The following is a 17,471-nucleotide window of genomic DNA, read 5'->3' as shown; positions in this document are numbered from 1 at the left end:
TTTGGAAAAATAAGCAGTGTTTATTTACTAACAATGACATAAAATACATCTTAATATATTTTTATTTCTTTACAAATTAAAAGATGCATTGGAAAAACAAGTGAAGAAAATGAAAGGGTCATTTATTGATTTCATTTCCAACCCCCACACCTCCCAATATTAATACTAGAAATTAGTATTTGTGGAAGTCTGTGGTTGCTACACCTTCTATTCCTGGGAAGTTGTTGTCCTCTCTGGTTAAAAATCCTCTAGATTTTTTGGTTGGAGGCAGTATGTAGAGTAAAAAGTCAGCCACATTCATACAAAAATGCTGAAGGTTCTGTCAACTACATCTTGAAAAGAGTTTATCCATTGCAATTTTCATATTCCCCTTTCTGTGTAGTGATGGGAGGGAAGACAAACTAGCAGCATTAGAAGAAAAATGGATTTATATACATGCTACGGGATATGGAACTAAAACCACAGCCAGATATTTTTCTGATCTTAACAAGGACTTTCCTCTGAAATATCAAGCCCTCTATTCCACCCATATTTTTCCTTCCACTTTTAGTGCGATTGGTACCTTAAACTCCTGGTATTGTAAGAACAGTTGTTAAGCGTTCAAGCTAAAATATACAAGCCCCTTTCAAAAATCAAATAAACAAAGCCCTTAGAATTCTGAATTTGAGATACACTCACTCCCTCTTCACAGGAGTCTTCTCATCCACCCTTGCAGAATAGAGCAGCAGAGCAGCCAAAGCAGATGGATTAGTCTGTCTGAGGTATTTTAGTTTAACAAACAGGCTTATAAAAAAAGGTTTTGTGCAAGCAAGATGATCAGCAGGTAGAATGGGGGGAGCGTATAAACACCCAGTAATGAAACTCCTCACTATAGCCCAGATGCTTTCCATAACCAAAATCAAGTACTTGCAATACCTACTACAGTCCAGTCTAAATCTTAGGTTTTGTATCCCCTTCCTTGTATGCTGGGGTACAAAGCAGTCTCAAATTTGCAATCAGTATAAATCAAATTCCTGCTTCTTTACTATGATTCACAATAATATGGTTGAAAATGGCTGCTTCCTTATCATCCAGTTCCTACACAGCCCCATATCATCTTGTTAAAAAGTATTTTCTGCTTAAGATTAAGAGGCTTTCCTTCCCACTACCATCTGGATAGATAGGGAAGTTCTGCAGGAGAGGCCATGGAACATGGATTGAGTAGGACATTACAGAGCCATGCAACGAGAAGGAAAGGATTCACCACACACACCAGCAGGAAGCACCATCTCTACCCCTAAGCTGTTGATTGTTGCTCACTGAACTATTACTTACTCCATTACAGATCTGCACAGCAACTTACAGTACAGGGAAGATTGCGGAAAAAAATTTGCCCTGCTTCCTCCTGGCTTTACCACTCATTTCCTTTTTCATTGATTTCTGGTTCAGCCAGCCACATGATACATCTGCCATATTTCCCTCTTAAGAGAAGACACAAAATGTTTGGCTGCTTCAGCTCCCATTACTTGACCTGCCTCTTGTCCTCCCCACCTGTGCATCCTCTTCACACCTGGAGCATGCACACGCGCCCATACAAACACACAGCAACTACCAGAAGTTTTGAAGAGTTATCGCTTTTTCACCCATGTTGAATCATGTACAGTGAACTGAAAAAAACTACATTCATTACAACAGGATTAGCGAGCATGGGGTGGGGGGGTGAACTCCTGCCAACCACAGGAAACAATTTAGATACAAGTAAAAGACCTGGTATCAAAAGCCTTTTTTTTTTTTTTTCTTTTAGCCCTCACCAGGAAAATTTTTCATCTGTCATATGGGACTGGGAGAGGTTGAAAGGATTTCTGCTTATGCAATATGTATTAAAAATTATGGAATTGTACAGATTTCTATGTTGTCCTTTTTGAGGGCGCTGGGCCTTCTGATCAGGTCATTAGTGGAGACTGAAATGTCACTAGTGAGTTCAGCACCACTCCCTCCTCTAGCTCAGTAGCTGCCGAATCTCCTTGTGCATGTGACATAGGAAGTCCACATATGAAGCCCCCCCACTCAGGCTCTTGTCCTCCACTAGAAAGTGTCTGAACAGCATTTCCAGCTTATCTTCTTGCTTCACAATTATTAACTATAAAAAACAAAAGAACAAAAAGAGCAGTGACTAGTTAGCAGAATTAATGTTCTTAGAAAAAACAGCAAAAAGCTAAGTAGCTCGGTAATCCAAAGATAGATAATCAGTTACAGCATATATGTTTTATGTGCTTTGACTTCCATAACTAAGCAGGGTTAAATCTCAGCCCTTTCTAAACAGAAGGAAAATAGCATGCACGTGGTTTGTGCAGTCATATATTATAACAGGTATGAAAAAATTTAAGTTCAGAACCATGGTAAGCACAGAACGCCAAAACCGGTAATGATTTTTTTTTTTTTCCAGAGCCTTGAAAACTTGGAATCATATTTATGAGATTAGGAAGAATAAATTCAACATTGCAGCATTACCAGGCATCCCCTGCTCTGCTAAAAGGGAAGGGGACTAAAAGCTATGAACAGGGAACAGCATTTTTACCTTCATGTAGCGGGATCTCTGCATTTGAAGCATGTCAACAATGGATCGTACTTTCTTTGAAAAGGGGTTTTCCAAGACAGGCAGGGTACTCTGGAATGAAAGATATCCAGTCCTCATTAGTCTCGCAAGGTAGAGCAACATTAAACAGAACTCAGCAGTTTTATCATATTACATGAGGGTAGAGATATATCTGCTCCCACTAATATACCACCTCTTTGACCTCAACTAGTTAAAAGAGAACACACCAGAATTATCTGTTCCATTTACATAAGAACTGCTCTCTCAGTGGAAATGTGGCTTGTCAAACAAAGCTAGGCAAGGAATGCCCAACGTGCTCACTTTTCCACTAGTTTCACATACCTGTGCTTCTCTTGTTCCTAGTATGAAAAATAAAACAATGAGAAAGCAAGTTGAGAAAACTGTTACAAGTTTTAGGTGACTATCACAGACACTAGCTCCTAGACTGCCATCCAGCTCACCAAGGTGTTGCTAATGTGGCCGAAGGATGACACTCCAAAGAGGTTCTGGAGCAGGCCTTGCTGCACGTTGACTCCCACCCACACAAAGATGTTCAGCCCATTCTCCAACAGGTATATGTCACCCTTGGAGAGACGTTCTTCTGAGTTCCGGATTGCTGCTGGCAAGGAGTCACTGTCAACATCTGCTTTGGTCTGGTTTACAGTGAAATAAAAAAATAATAATTCAGGGTTATCAAACAAAAGCATCTTGTGAAGTCCTGAAAATTTCTGCCACTAAGATCCCAATAGTTTTCTCATTTCTAGGACCCATAAGACTGCAATAGCTACAACTGAAGTATCATCTTCCTTAGCTTAGTTTTCTTACTGAATATGACACAGAAGCAGATCAGAGACCCTTGGTCCGCAAAAGAGAACATAAGGCTTCTATGAAATTACTTTATAGTTCCAATATTGCCTCCTGAAGTAGGAATATAATTAGTTGTTAGGATTATTCCAGCAACTATGGTACTGAAAAGTCAGTATGTGGAGTTGCCCTGCAATGATTAAAATTACTACAAAAACTTAGAAGAAGCTTTAGGACTTTTATGAAAGGGTCAAAAGTGTCATCTTTGCCACTAGTCATATGCTCACAGCTCAGGAGAAAAAGAATCCCCCAGTAAATTCACAAGATGCAGCAATGCAACTATCACTGAATGGAATTAAGTGAAGTATCCCACCAGATGGCAGATCCCAAATCCTTCTCAAATCACTTTCCCTTGCTAAACTATAAATGCCTGTCCTTACGAAAACTCAAGACAGCAGCAAGTCTCAAGTGGTAAGAATATCCTGAACTACTCACCAGGGGCAAAAGCCTGGGATAAAAGAAAACATTTGTTTCTGCCACGTCCATGGATGTGACTAGCTGACGAATGTAGGCACGGTCATCTGTTGTGACATCTGGGCCAGGCTGAAGGACATCACTCTTCAACACACAATTCAAGTACACAGGAAGCAGCTTCATGCATTCAGGGAGGATCAGCTACAAGTCAAAAGCAGACACAAGCTGGTCAGCTGCCTTGCTGTATAAGCAAAATGAGACTTGCATGGACCAGCAAAGCATGGTACAGCTGTGAGGAGCAAAAGCTGACAGTCTAATTATACTGTGGACTTGCAAAAGTAACAGAAAACTTTTCCCTGGTGCAAACAGTGCTTCCTGGGCTCCAGACAGAAATCCAAGAAGCCGTGCTCAACTGTAGTTCTGCTTGTGTCTCTTTACTTCAAGTCTCCTCTTCGCAAATTTCTGCTGAGTGAAGCAATTGACTTTTTTTTGAGTAGGTTAAGTAGGAAGAAGCTCTCATCACTTTTAATAAACAGCCTGTGATTCAAGTGAAAGCACTAGAGCTTACCTGGCCAGCAGAAGAGGGACTAGCACAGTTCTTTCGATAGCAAGCTAGGATCTGGGCACATTGGCTAATCAGTGCATCTCGTACGGCCTTTACTGGACTACTCAGAACTCCACGATACGCTGCATAGAAAGAGGAAAGAGATGAGCAGCTATCAAGTGATTCCTCATGAACAGCAAAAAACCAAACGCTACTTCCACAAAGTAAATCGAAACAACTATTGTTTATTTAAATATTTCTCCTCTCTCCTTCAAACTTATGAGAGAGATTATACATTCCTACTGAATAAGGTAATTTATTCCATTTTACTGTGTATTCTTCAACTCTACTTCCCATGTACTTTACAATCCACTTATTCATATTTGAAAGCATGGGGTACTATAAAGACTCCATTTATAGACTGGCTGTCTTTCTTTAATGGACTGGAAATGGACCATTTCTTGTATTTTAATGGCAATAAACACACACATATCTAAATCTCTGCTGGATTTGTAGGCTTGTACTGCAAAACAGGAAGGGCAAATAGGGTACAATGCATTAAAGTATGATACGAAACCCAGATCTATAAGCAAAGGCTGTAATTTCCTATTCCCAGAGCAAAATTCTCAAACAGTTAAAGAATTAATTAAACCAGTCAAAAATAAATACAAAGATGAATTCAAGACAACCGTCAATACAAACCTCTATTAAAGAAAATTAAACAAGAATTTGTATGAGGGATGAGCCTACACTCTGTATTTTTACCTCTTGTCCTAAGCAACAATACTATCATCACAGCTTTATGCTCTTTCCCATAAATGACTCAATTATCAAGATTGCCACCTGACACTTGATGCAAGGAGCATGAACAGGTGTGACTGGATGACAACAGGCATTTTAACAGCAGTTAGAGGTTGCAATTCTTGTTACCATATTTACCCTTACCATATTTAGCCAAGTAATTGATGAGTGTGTCTGTCTCACAGTTGCGATAGAGGTCAGCAAGCTGTGTGCAACAGTTTAAGGAGAGGTTGTGAATGCGGAGTCGTCGCTGTCCCGCACAACTGGTATATAGCAGAGCACACTGTGGGAGACAAAGATTCCAAGATATAGAAAAATGAGGCCCTGCTACAAGAAAGGAAGGGTCTGAAAATACTTCAGTAAAAACGAGGATTTGGATACCTAAACAAATAAGATAATTATGTAAAAGATTCACATGATAAGTGAGTCGCTTATGCTTATGCTTAAGCAGCAATATTAGCAGTTTGTACTAAGGGAACTGGTCTTGGAAAATAGACTGTAATTTGAAGCAGTCTACTTCATCCTGAGAACAAATATGCTGAAAGGTTAAGGGTATAGTAAAGGGCAGAAAAAAAGAACAAACAGTTCCTTGAAGGAGTATCTGATAATTCAGTTCAGAGTGAACCTTGTCCTCTTCTGCAACTGGCACTCTCCCCAGAGTTGGTTCTGGGGTTGAGAATTGGTTCCACCTTGACACAGTTTCTTGACAACTCAACTGTCAACTCACTTTTTTCTCCTGGAAAGCCCCCCCCTCACCTGAAGGAGTGCACCACTGTCTTCACTCAGTTTGTCATCGTGCTTAAATTCCACTGTGATTGTTTTATCACAGTCCAAACCTGCCATCTCTACATCAGTTGTGTTGCTCATATAGAAAGCTCCAAAAAAGTCAGTTGCTCGAATACCTAAGAAAGAAAAAAACCCAACATGAACCACAGTTTTCAACAGAATAACAAGACAGTGAGTCTTTGGAGCCCTGAAAATCCTGACATCAGTGACACGAAGTTATCTTGACAGATTTCAGCAGGGATCTTTGATCAGTCTTGACAAAAGTCTTAGAATTTCAACGCTTTAGCAGAGCTTTTAGCATAGCCTAATCTCAAGATGTTTTAAAATGGGGAAAAATCTGTTCCTTCCCATACTACATGCTTGAAGTGGTCAATTTATTAAGACTCCTCCTGCTATCACCCACCTGTGCTTGTGCGCACTCTCATTACAGCATCAAATCCCACTTCTTTCTGGACATCTCTTCTCAAGTCATTCAGGAACCTATCCTGGTCTGTCTCCAGCTAGAACACAAGCAATAATTCAAATTCATAATCACATAAATCAGAGCTGCTCCATAAACCATAAAGTAATTTTAAATCAGATCCTATTTTCTGCCGTCTTACTTTAGAAATCAGCCATCATACAGGGCTCAGTGCCCTGTTAATAAAATACTGTGCTGAAAGGTAACAGCATAGCTTTTCTTGTTGTTGCTACTGTTATTCATAGAGATAGTTTGTGTAAAGACAAAAAGCTAACAAAATTATTTTGGTGAAAATCTTGAAATTTAAGTAGCAATTTATTTCCGAAGAAGTACTTGCTCACTAGGGTTCACACTACAGAAAAGAACTCTTTAACTGAACAATAATCTTTATTTAGATCAAATACCAGTCTGAGCCAATGTCACTCTTACCTGGAAATATGCATACTTATAAATGGAGCCTCCTGTCTGGTAAGTTACTACACCCAGTGTTGCCACATCTAAATACTGGTTTGGAAACAGGAAGAGATCCACACAGCAGCCCTGGGCCACACAGTCCTTGGCCAGGTTGTTGTAAAAGCTTGTCTGTGGTTGAAACAAAGTCTAAGAAAGAAAGTCAGAGATGAGATCAGAAGTTTGTGGTAAGGAAAGGAAAATGAGATCCAGTTTATAATCCTAGTCAATACACTTTTATACTTGAAGTCTCTTTTCAGGGAAATTAGAATAATATAAATTCTTCCTGACCCTGCTTTTGAAGAACTGTTGGAATGTTACAAAAATTACTACATGTCTTGCTTTAGCTTTAAGTTCAGCATATTTATTTTAATCCAGCTATGGTATTTAATCGTGTGTAAGAATGTACATCTATCTCTTCCTGTTCTCATCCCAGAGCTGTCCTTATGATGTTAAATCTACACAGCTCTGCTTGTGAACAAAAGAGAAAAGTGCAATGTTAAAAGGTATTAGCTGAGAAGGTTACATTATGTGCTACCCTTGAAAGTTTTTTAATGTTGCTTCAGAGTTATTTTATCCCATAGAGTATAATAGAGACCTGCTACATAAGCATCATGCAAGTGACTATTACCTTCTCTTTATCTGTGTTGATCAGTTTCCTGTCGTCCCTGTTCTTTAACTTTCCTGGTGCCTCTGCAATGGGCAGAGAGGTGTGGAAAATGAAGAGCTTGCCAGCACACTCAGCTGCCTGAAGGAAAAGGAAGTGCAATAGCGCAGGTTAGAAACCATTTCTAAAAATTGTAAGAGAAACTGTGATTCAAGAACAAGCATTCAGGCATCCTCATCACTTCTTTATGTCAGGAAGGCTCACTATCAGACATGCAGGTTCAGTGATCACTTGGTTCCTTCAGTGGTATCCAACACGGGGGGCACAGCTTACTGGTCAGTTACAGAAAAGCAAGTTTCAGTTCTACTGGACCTGTCCTAGTTCCACGACAAGGAGAAAAGGACTGGCTCCATGGAGACACAGACCAGTAAGCAGGACTCAGCTACAAAAGGTTTTATGCAAACATGGTAGACAGCTTTTTTCTTTGATTTGCAGCTACTTAGTTTGTGGAAAAGAGCCACAGAAATGGAAACTGCTTTTGTAATCTGAGCTTCAAAAGATCATTCATTTTAAACAAAGAACCAATGTCAACACTAGCCAATGTTTAGTAGGTTATTTTCTCTGATGCATGCAGTATGTAAATAATCAATTAGTAATTAACATTATTTCTTGATCGAACAATTGTAGTGAAAACTGAGTTTAAGAGAGACTTCTAAGGACTTAGATGACAGACAAATAGAGCTATATGGACAGTTTTGGATGGAATCATACAGGCAATCAATTCAATCTTTATATACAAGTAGGAGTTGTATTGTGTGTGTAATTATCTGGATGAAATACTGGAATGGAAGAACTTTAGGGAAGGTTTACTTGGTTAGCATGTTGTGGGCAATTTCAGCAGATTGCATTCCTTCATTTTATTTAACATTATACCAGAGCTTCAAGCACAGGATCATAAAGCCATCACATTACAGAACTCCTCAATGGAGATATGACAGACTTCAGCACTTGATTTTAATGTTGGAGGTTTAATTTTTTTTTGTGTAGGTTCTGTAAACTCTTCAAAGCAAAACTCAGCAGGGTGAGAGTAAGACCCATCTTGTACTTTGAGAAAAAATATTTTAAAGAATGGATAGAGAACAGATAGCTAGCTACATAGAAAAAGAGGTACATGCACTTGAAGAATGAGCCAAGTACTCCCTACATGTAGCACATTTACCACAAGGAGACTTAGAAGAAGCTTTGGAACAGTCTTAGTGTGTGTTAGCAGAACTTCAGAGTACTTAAGACTGAAAACAATTTGCCCTCACAATGCATTTACTAACCTTCAGAGCCTCCAGCCCTGCTTGAATGACAGGTGCAAAAACAGTTTCTGTTTCTCTTGTGTCTGCAAACATTTCTGGAATCTGATCCAACAAACTAGCAAAGAACAAGAAAAAGGAGGAATTCAAGATTTCATTTAATTGGCAAAACCATACAGTTGGAGGTGATGACCTATGAGACTAAGATGGTTAAATAGAAGTCCCTAAGGTGTCAGTAAATTTGCGTAATTTTTACAGTAGTTAGCATCTCGTAATTTATCTGTGAAAAAAATGCTTTGTCATTCTCCATTGGCTTCTCTCATCTGTATCCTCACTGCTTGCTCTATAGCCTCAACTACTTCAATAGCTCTTCTGTATTCTGCTCTTTTAATATGTTCCAATATACATTAGTAAGAAAACTCTTAGGAAAGACCAGCGACATCTGGCCTCTGTTTGCCAAGCACGCTGTGTACTATTTAAAGATTAATAGGTTTAATCCAAAGTTCTGTATTTATGTCTGTTAATGCACTACAAAACAGGTGAGACATTTTCTTTAAAAACATGCAGTAGCCAGGTCTAGTTCCCTAAACATAGCTACACACCATAGTTTCATTACAGTTCAAGTATCACATTAATAATTTGCCAAAACTTTGCTAATTTCTCTTCTAGATTTAATCTTTTTTATGCCACTCATTCAATTTTCTGCACAGAATCAAAATCGGACAACACTGTTGTCTCAGTTTAGTTATTTAGGCAGTTGCCTTAAAGACAGTGATTCAGTATTCTTAATGACTTTCAATCTGCAATAATCTTGTTTTGTTCTTTCCCAGACATACTGTTCTATACTAAATCCCTGTATATATACATACCTTCTGCCAAGCTGGACTAGAAGCCAAATATATCCTTATCCCATGAATTTTCCTATCCTACTTTGCCAGCTTAATCTCAAAGGGTATAGGAAGTTAAAATACATGGAGTGACTTTTCAGTGAATAACATGACAAACAAGCATGCAACACTTGAATCTACCAAACAAGAAGTTTACTACACACGTTGTAATTAAATTTCCATTACCTGGCAATAACTGTCCTGGACTCGTTCACATTCACCAGAAAACCATCCAGGAGTGGCACAAACATATCTGCCACATCTGAGACAACCATCATTTGTGGCTGTGCCAGTGAGCTCTTCACATTATAGAAGTGTAACACTTTGTTGTAGGTGACAAATCCTACTCGAATGGCTGATTCTTCCATGTTGCCTTCCCTGTAAGAGATATACTTGCCTTCACATCTAAGGAGACAGTGAAATCATGACACAGAACCCATCAAAATAAGGTATAATGGGAAAAATACAAGAAAGGAAAAATTGTTTTCACCTAGAAAGTTATGCAGAAAGATGGCCTTTTCCTGAAGAAAAGCTTGATAGGGTTATAAAATAATTTTTTAGTTTTTAGCTTTTTTAAGAGGCAAAAAGTGACCCCATTTTGACTGGCTACAGTAGTACACAATATACCTACCTGGGCAGGTAATCTAGAAGTGACTTTAATTCTTCACATATTAGCCTCACTAAGCCACTCTTCACAGCATTGTAAGACACATCAATCATGAAAATGAAAGCAGGTGGACTGGGAAACTTGTTATTCTGTGGAAGAGAGGGAGGAACTCACATTATGGTCATGTAATGCAGCCCACGTAACAGCTCTGCAACACAGACAAATGAACGCTGGTCAAAACTCAAGAGCTTTGACCGTGACAGGCTGGAGAGGTGGGCCAGTGCCAACCTCATGAAGTTTAACATGGCCAAGTGCAAGGTCCTGCACCTGGGTCGGTATAACCCCAGGAACAAATACAGGCTGGGGAGAGAACGGCTGGAGAGCAGTCCTGAGGAGAAGGACTTGGGGGTGGTAGCAGATGAGAAGCTCCACATGAGCCTCCAGTGTGTGCTGGAGCCCAGAGAGCCAATTGTGTCCTGGGCTGCATCAAAAGAAGTGTGGCCAGCAGGGCCAGGGAAGTGATTCTGCCCCTCTGCTCTACTCTGCTCTGGTCAGACCCCCCAGAATACTGTGTAAAGTTCTGGGGCCCTCAGCACAAGAAAGATAGAGACCGGTTGGAGAGGCTCCAGAAAAGGACCACCAAGATGATCCAAGGGCTGGAGCACCTCTGCTATGAAGACAGGCTGAGAGTTGGGGCTGTTCAGCCTGGAGAAGAGAAGGCTCTGGGGAGACATTAGAGCGGCCTTCCAGTACTTGAAAGGGGCTACAGGAAAGCTGAGGAAGGGCTTTTCATCAGAGAAGATAGTGATAGGACAAGGGGTAATGGTTTTAAACTGAGAGAGAGGAGATTTAGGTTAGATATTAGGAAGAAATTCTTCATTATAAGGGTGGTGAGGAACTGGAACAGGTTGCCCAGGGAGGTTGTTGATGCCCCATCCGTGGAAGTTTTTAAGGCCAGGTTGGATGCGGTTTTGTGCAACCTGGTCTAGCAGTAGGGGTCCCTGCTCATGTCAGAGGGGCTGGAACTTGATGATCTTAAAGGCCCCTTCCAACTTTAATAATTCTATGAGCTTTCATGTACTTTTTTTACACATAAGCAGTAGTTGTTTCTCCAAATCACTCTCCCATCCCTGTCCAATTAACAGACATGTAAGCACACTCTGCTTGAAATTGACTAATATTACATGCCCTAGACTGATTTTGCCATTTCTCAGTGAAGAACAGGCTAGTTCTAACTAAATCACCCATTTACAAAACACAGCAATAAACACTGTACCTTGCAATAGTCAACCGTTGCTAGAAACTCGTAAGACCCCAAAGACAACTCAGGTCGGTCATAGAAGTCTACGCGCTTTCCAGTATGATCCAAATGCTGGAAGTAGTGAGGTGGCACTGGAGAAGGAAAAAATACTGAATTCAGTAACATGCCCATGATAAACACTGTGACTGGAGAGCTAATGTGACAACAGCTGTTTCAGATAAAACTCCAGGAAAGCTAGTTAGCACTCTGTGCTAGCATTCAAATATTACTAAAAATACGAACACAATTTAAGAAGCATCATTAAAGCCAAGAAATACAAACTGCTTTCAGTTTGCCTTATGTACCAGGTGGCACATTTTATAGTCACTGTTGTACTTCTCTTGAATCTGTGACATTGTCACGTGAAGTTTCACTTCAGAAATGTTACTACAATATGCTCTTAGGATTCTTCTGATGGATTTAGTCCAATCACTGACTTGATTCAGGCTTACTAAAAGACAGAGGTCCTATATGAGTTACCTTTTACATGCTGCATGAGTAAAGCCTTCTAGGCACTCTCAGCTGCAGAGACTGCCATAATCCTTTTGTCAGAATAGACAGAGTACTTCCTATAGTGGATTGTAAAGCGTTAAGAAGGAAGACTCGGAAGTGTAAACACATGCCCAGCATCTAGTACTTTTGTGCTAGTGCTAGGTATCAGAAAGTAAAATGGAAGTTAAGCTAAGTTTTTGCCTACAAAAGTCAGCTGTAGAAAGGAAGAAAGCATTTCCCTTGTGCCCCAGAAACTACATGACAGAGTCCCTCCTGCAGAACTGCAAAGGCAGCATATTCCAGCAATTGCTACCTATATAGCTCCAGGGGAGACTAAAATGAGATAACCTGTAATGGCAGTATTCACCACCTTTAAACATTCAAATGTCAGCAGTTCAAAAGAAAACAAGTGATAACAAAGTGATATCATTAAGGCTACGTATGTAAGCATCTATTACTTCTCTCACAAGTACACAATCCAGTATGACCTAATGATCTAATTGTTTTTGCAGAGAAAACAAATTGTTCTCAAGCATTAGGTACAACTATGCTGTATTTTCATAGCATTGCTTTCATCAGCACTCTGAGCATCACTCCCTTTTCTGTCCCTGCTCAGTTGTTACAGGTACAGCCATTCATACAGCTGCTGAGTGAGCAGAGACAGGGAATGCATGCAGGGTGAAAACCACCTGACAAAATAGGCTTTTTCAAGTTGGCCATTTTAACCCCTCTCAGCTTCCCATTTTTCTTTATACAAATAGTTGTATAGCATAACTGAGGTGATAAGAACAAACAGTTCATTAAAAGCCATCAGTGCTACCAAATGGAACACTCAAATCACCACCACAGGATTTGTTGTACCTTGCATTCCACTATGCCATCAAAACAAATCTATTGATGTCAAGCTATAAGCAGCACATAGTGACTTCTGCTTAAAAGGCAACATGTTTTATGTTAATTAGAAGAGCAATTAAGATTAACTGGCATATATTGAACCATTTCAGCTCTAGCAAATTTAGCTGCAATCTCATCTCTAAGCAGTTTAATCAGGCTTTATGAGCAAAAAAACAAATCTTAACTCATGCTACTGACTAGATGTACATCTCAATCTGTCATAGCAAAATCAAAGTTTGTAATACCCTATGAAAACAGTGTAATTTTTCAAACCACCATGCATTATGCTAAAGTACCTCATGTTAAAAAACTGGTATAATAATACTACAATGCAGAAGCACCTACTTAACTTGAACATAATTTCAAAATTGAGCACTGCAATGTTTTATTTTTTGTGAGATTAAACACACATACAGTACACATTATAAATCATCATAACATGATAAAGATTTATCTGCTTGCATCTTGTTCACAGATCACACCAATAAAGCCTAGACACTGATTTCCAGAAGAAAGCTTACCCTCAGTAACACAGCTGCAGAAACAACACTGGAACCTCCTTCCGCCCTCAATGAATTGCATAAACGGGCACATGTAAGCTTTGCACCTATTACATCGCACTGGGCCAGATTCTCCATGGTCTACCAAATAAGGAAGATTCTGTGAAAGCAGGGGAAAAAAATGAAACAAAAGGTCACATGGTGAGAAAGAAGTGACCACACATGTTGCAGAGATTAAAACTACCTCCCTGTACACTGTATAGGGTTTAGCATTTTGACAGCAGTGTAAGAGAGCGCAGGAGGTGGGCGATGCCTCAACAAGTGTTTCATAAATGCTTTTCAGCTCAAGCCCTAGCACAGCAGTTCTCTGGGGGCCGCAGTAGTCAATGTGCTATCCCACTTAGACACAAACAAGTACTTCTCCAAGGTGCTGCACTACCTTATATAGCAGCTAGCAGGAATAGCACACTGCATGTCACAGATGTGTGCCAAGTGAACACAAAAGACTGAAGCCATGCAAAGAATGGCTGTGATAACCTCATGGGTGTGAACATCCAATTTGCATTTCACCACAGGCTAGGTGTTCTAAAAGCAACTCTTCGTACTTTTTCCTTGTAGAAAGTAAGCTATTTTACAAAACACAAGCCAGTCATTGCAATCCATATGATTAAGAGCATAGAGTACCCAGACTATTTTAAAAAATTTCAGCTGATAAGGCTTATTTTTGAAGTCCACCACAAAATACATATATTGTTAAGTTCTGCTTGTCTTGACGCCATTGTATAGAAAGTCCTCAAAACTGTTACACAGCTATGCCATTTTCTAACTATTACTGATGATACATTATTTTTGCAAACTAGTCTAAGATTCTTGGCAACTTCTGCAGCTTCTCAACCTAAGAACACGCAGGAAACACATAAGAGACAGAGCTTCTGCAAGCTGCATTCATAGTTCAAAGCATCTTTCAAAACTAAGAATCTAGCTCGAAAGTAAGTTTAACTAAAGTTTTCTGACACTAAATGTGCCCAGTCTTAATTTTCTCAGTCACTCTAAGCCTCTAATCATGTTTAAGATATGATATATTCATTTTGCAGGAACTGAGCAAATGCTCCAGTCACTTTCTTCCTCTTCACACTGCACATGCGTCACATCTCTCATTCAACCCCAATGATAATTTTTTAACAATACAATGGTTTTGCAGCCACCATTACTCAGCTCCTATCTCCCTGGTTGACATCCTCAGAGGAAACAAAATTTCAAGTTTTCTGACTACCAGGCCATGTTGGTATTATACTTCCACACAATAAGCTTTTTCCTCCGCTCCTTCCCCAATAACATGCATCCAAACAAGCCAAAAACATGCTGTAAACATGCAGTGCTATGCATAACTTGTCAATGAACACTTAGCTCCAGAAGGCACAGAGATACTTCTTTCTGAAGTGTCAAGCTTTGCTTTCTGAACTGTGCTTTAACATAGTAGAAAGATGCTAGCAACCAGGTGCTGAATTTGTGTATTTTCTGAATTTATTTGAATGCAGTACTTCCATGAGACACTTATCCTCTCACTACTGATACATTAATCTTCAGTTCTATTTACAGTCCTGTTGCTCTGAACAGCAGAGCCTTCATCTGTTGGATCGGCCCCTTCACAGGCAGTTTGCCCTTGCCATAAAGCACTTTGCAATGCTAGAAGAAGCTGATCAGTCTCCAAGGCAATTTTACATTCCTAGCCATGTTTTTTCTGGATATCACAAGTGTTTGTTCAAAGTATAAACACACCAGGACATCTAACAACTAGTTGTTTGTAAAGCTTCTATAAAAACGTGCAGCTCCACAAGCCTCTGGGTTTTTCAAAAATGACCACCTTCTCCTGTTGGACTAGATGATCTTTCAGGGTCCCTCCCAATCCCTAACATTCTGTAATTCTGTGATTCTGCTCCTTTTAAACTCCAGCCACAGCACAGCAATACAGCAATTAACTTCACAACTCAGTTTTATCACAAACCACTTTTCAAAACCCAAGCCATAGTTTAGGAACATTAATGCAATGCAACACCCTTGGAAGTCCAGAGGTATTCCTTCCCTCAGCAGAGGCTAAGTTTAACAAGGCACAGAATACTGCAACCAGACACATTTGAATTTAATTAGTATATTTGTCACAGTTCCAAGAAGGCTGACACTACACAGCAGCCAGAGTACTTAGCATATTTTATAAAATTCCTAGCTCTGTAATATTCTCAAAGCTTTCACGTTCTCAGCAATCAGACAATGTGTCACAGGCCAGCTAGCCACACGTTACATCTAGAAGGAAGGAAGTGCTGAGCAGAGCAAGGGCAGAAGTACAAGAGCAGCTCAGCAGTGCCCAGTACTCAGTCCTGTGCTGTCATGCCACACGATGCTGTGCATATACATTTGTGCTAGAGAGTTTAACCAGTGCTGCTTGATACATTCTCATGCAATTCCACAAATCAACATCCTAGGAAAGACTTAACATCAGTAATTAGTAACTACTTAAATACTTTAGGCCAAGAAAGAAATTGAGCATCAGATGGAGGTGTATGCATTTGTGATCATCCTAGTGTTGGTCACTTGATCATACTGCTTGACAGTTAGTGGGAAAAACCTGAAATTATCACAGCGCTCAAATATTACATGTTTTGAACACAGAGTGCATATGTAACTCCACATACGGTTCTCACCTCCTCTGGGGGCAAAGTAGCCAGTGGTTTTATGACAGCAGCTAGAGGAACTTGGGACTGTTTGGCCATATCTGAAGTGCAGGGAATATTGTAAGATGTGCATCTTATGTAGCGGGGGCTTGCATTACCTGAGGAACAAAGGACAAATCACTGTGAATTTCAGTACAAGGTAAGTTTATATTCAAGAACAGAAACAAAGATAACTTCATTTGTGTTGTTAAGCCACAGAGACTTTGAGTCTATAAAAAAAAAAATAAATTATTACATCTATGCAAACTTGAATTGTAAACAAAATGCTTCTTTATGATTAACTACATATAATAGAAGTCTTTAATTTAAAACAAATTAACTTGATTCCCCATCAACTTAAACCACCAAAAAGGGATTCCTGTTTCACTCTTTGCAGACTAAAATGTATTATAGGCAGAAAACTCAATTCAAACATTTCTACCATTTGATTTTGTAAATTTGGCTGAAGAGTAAAACAGTTGATTGTAGAATCAGATTCTGAAGTTTTAAGAGAGATTTAAATCTCCAAAACCATGTGAGAAATTAGATTAAATTTCTCAACAAAGCCCATGGACCAACTGACATCCCACTTGATTTAACAAAATACAGTTCCCAGTCCAATTAAAATGATATTGCTAGGAAATTTCAGTTCTTAACTGCTGCTCATACAGCTCTACAGAAGAGACAAAATTTGCTGCTTTTTGATATCCCTGCTAATGCTAGTCCCAGGGACCTGTCTTGAAAAACTTTTTTTCACTTGTGAATTGGCTAACAGCTACCAAGCAATCAGGAGAATTTGAATTGAGATCAAATCAACACATGACTTGAAACTAAGCTTCTGTTGGTAAAACACACATCCCTAGCCACTGAAATAATTCCTCAAACTTTTCCTTTAAAGACACAGTTCTGCCACTGACAGAACTTTGGGGTTTGTGTTTTGCTTGTTTGTTTAGGAAAATAAAAATATTTTACCTTGATCCTTGACCAAGAAATTTGTGGTAACAAGAGGTGGGACCTGCCCTCTCACTCCAGTGACAAATGGTTCTGATCCACGGTTACTTCTGTCATCTTCAATCACTTGAATCTATGATGGACAACACCATATTAGTATTTGAAGGTTTGGTTTCAAAGTACTGTAAAATACAAAACTTTTATTTGTATGGAAAAGAAAAGGGAACCTGAGGCAAACATGATCTCTAAAAATAAGAAGTCTAAAGCAAGTAAGTTTTGTAAAGCAGTCACCTCTCAGTTTGATTTTGAACAGTACTTAATGACTAAAAA

At 39.4% G+C, this 17,471-nt stretch overlaps 1 protein-coding gene across 4 annotated transcripts in view; it reads right to left on the bottom strand.

Annotated features, from left to right (window-relative positions):
• Positions 1-17,471, bottom strand: part of SEC24C (SEC24 homolog C, COPII coat complex component) — a 38,045-nt gene continuing 20,574 nt past the window's right edge. For all 4 annotated transcript variants that reach the window (XM_051616862.1, XM_051616864.1, XM_051616865.1 and 1 more), the window contains 17 exons: positions 17,163-17,274; positions 16,182-16,309; positions 13,504-13,642; positions 11,573-11,688; positions 10,321-10,445; positions 9,876-10,067; positions 8,827-8,920; positions 7,526-7,642; positions 6,874-7,044; positions 6,388-6,484; positions 5,955-6,100; positions 5,343-5,481; positions 4,422-4,540; positions 3,875-4,054; positions 3,037-3,228; positions 2,558-2,647; positions 1-2,119 (listed from right to left, as the gene is read on the bottom strand). In XM_051616862.1, coding sequence (XP_051472822.1) covers positions 1,979-2,119; positions 2,558-2,647; positions 3,037-3,228; positions 3,875-4,054; positions 4,422-4,540; positions 5,343-5,481; positions 5,955-6,100; positions 6,388-6,484; positions 6,874-7,044; positions 7,526-7,642; positions 8,827-8,920; positions 9,876-10,067; positions 10,321-10,445; positions 11,573-11,688; positions 13,504-13,642; positions 16,182-16,309; positions 17,163-17,274 — 2,298 coding nt within the window. In that variant the 3' untranslated portion in view covers positions 1-1,978. The remainder of the gene's footprint in view (positions 2,120-2,557; positions 2,648-3,036; positions 3,229-3,874; positions 4,055-4,421; positions 4,541-5,342; positions 5,482-5,954; positions 6,101-6,387; positions 6,485-6,873; positions 7,045-7,525; positions 7,643-8,826; positions 8,921-9,875; positions 10,068-10,320; positions 10,446-11,572; positions 11,689-13,503; positions 13,643-16,181; positions 16,310-17,162; positions 17,275-17,471) is intronic.

The sequence above is a fragment of the Apus apus genome, chromosome 4 (genome assembly GCF_020740795.1).
Source record: "Apus apus isolate bApuApu2 chromosome 4, bApuApu2.pri.cur, whole genome shotgun sequence".
Taxonomy (NCBI): Eukaryota; Metazoa; Chordata; class Aves; order Apodiformes; family Apodidae; genus Apus; species Apus apus.
The sequence above is the reverse complement of the archived record's forward strand: the minus strand, read 5'-3'. Positions and strand labels throughout refer to the sequence as shown.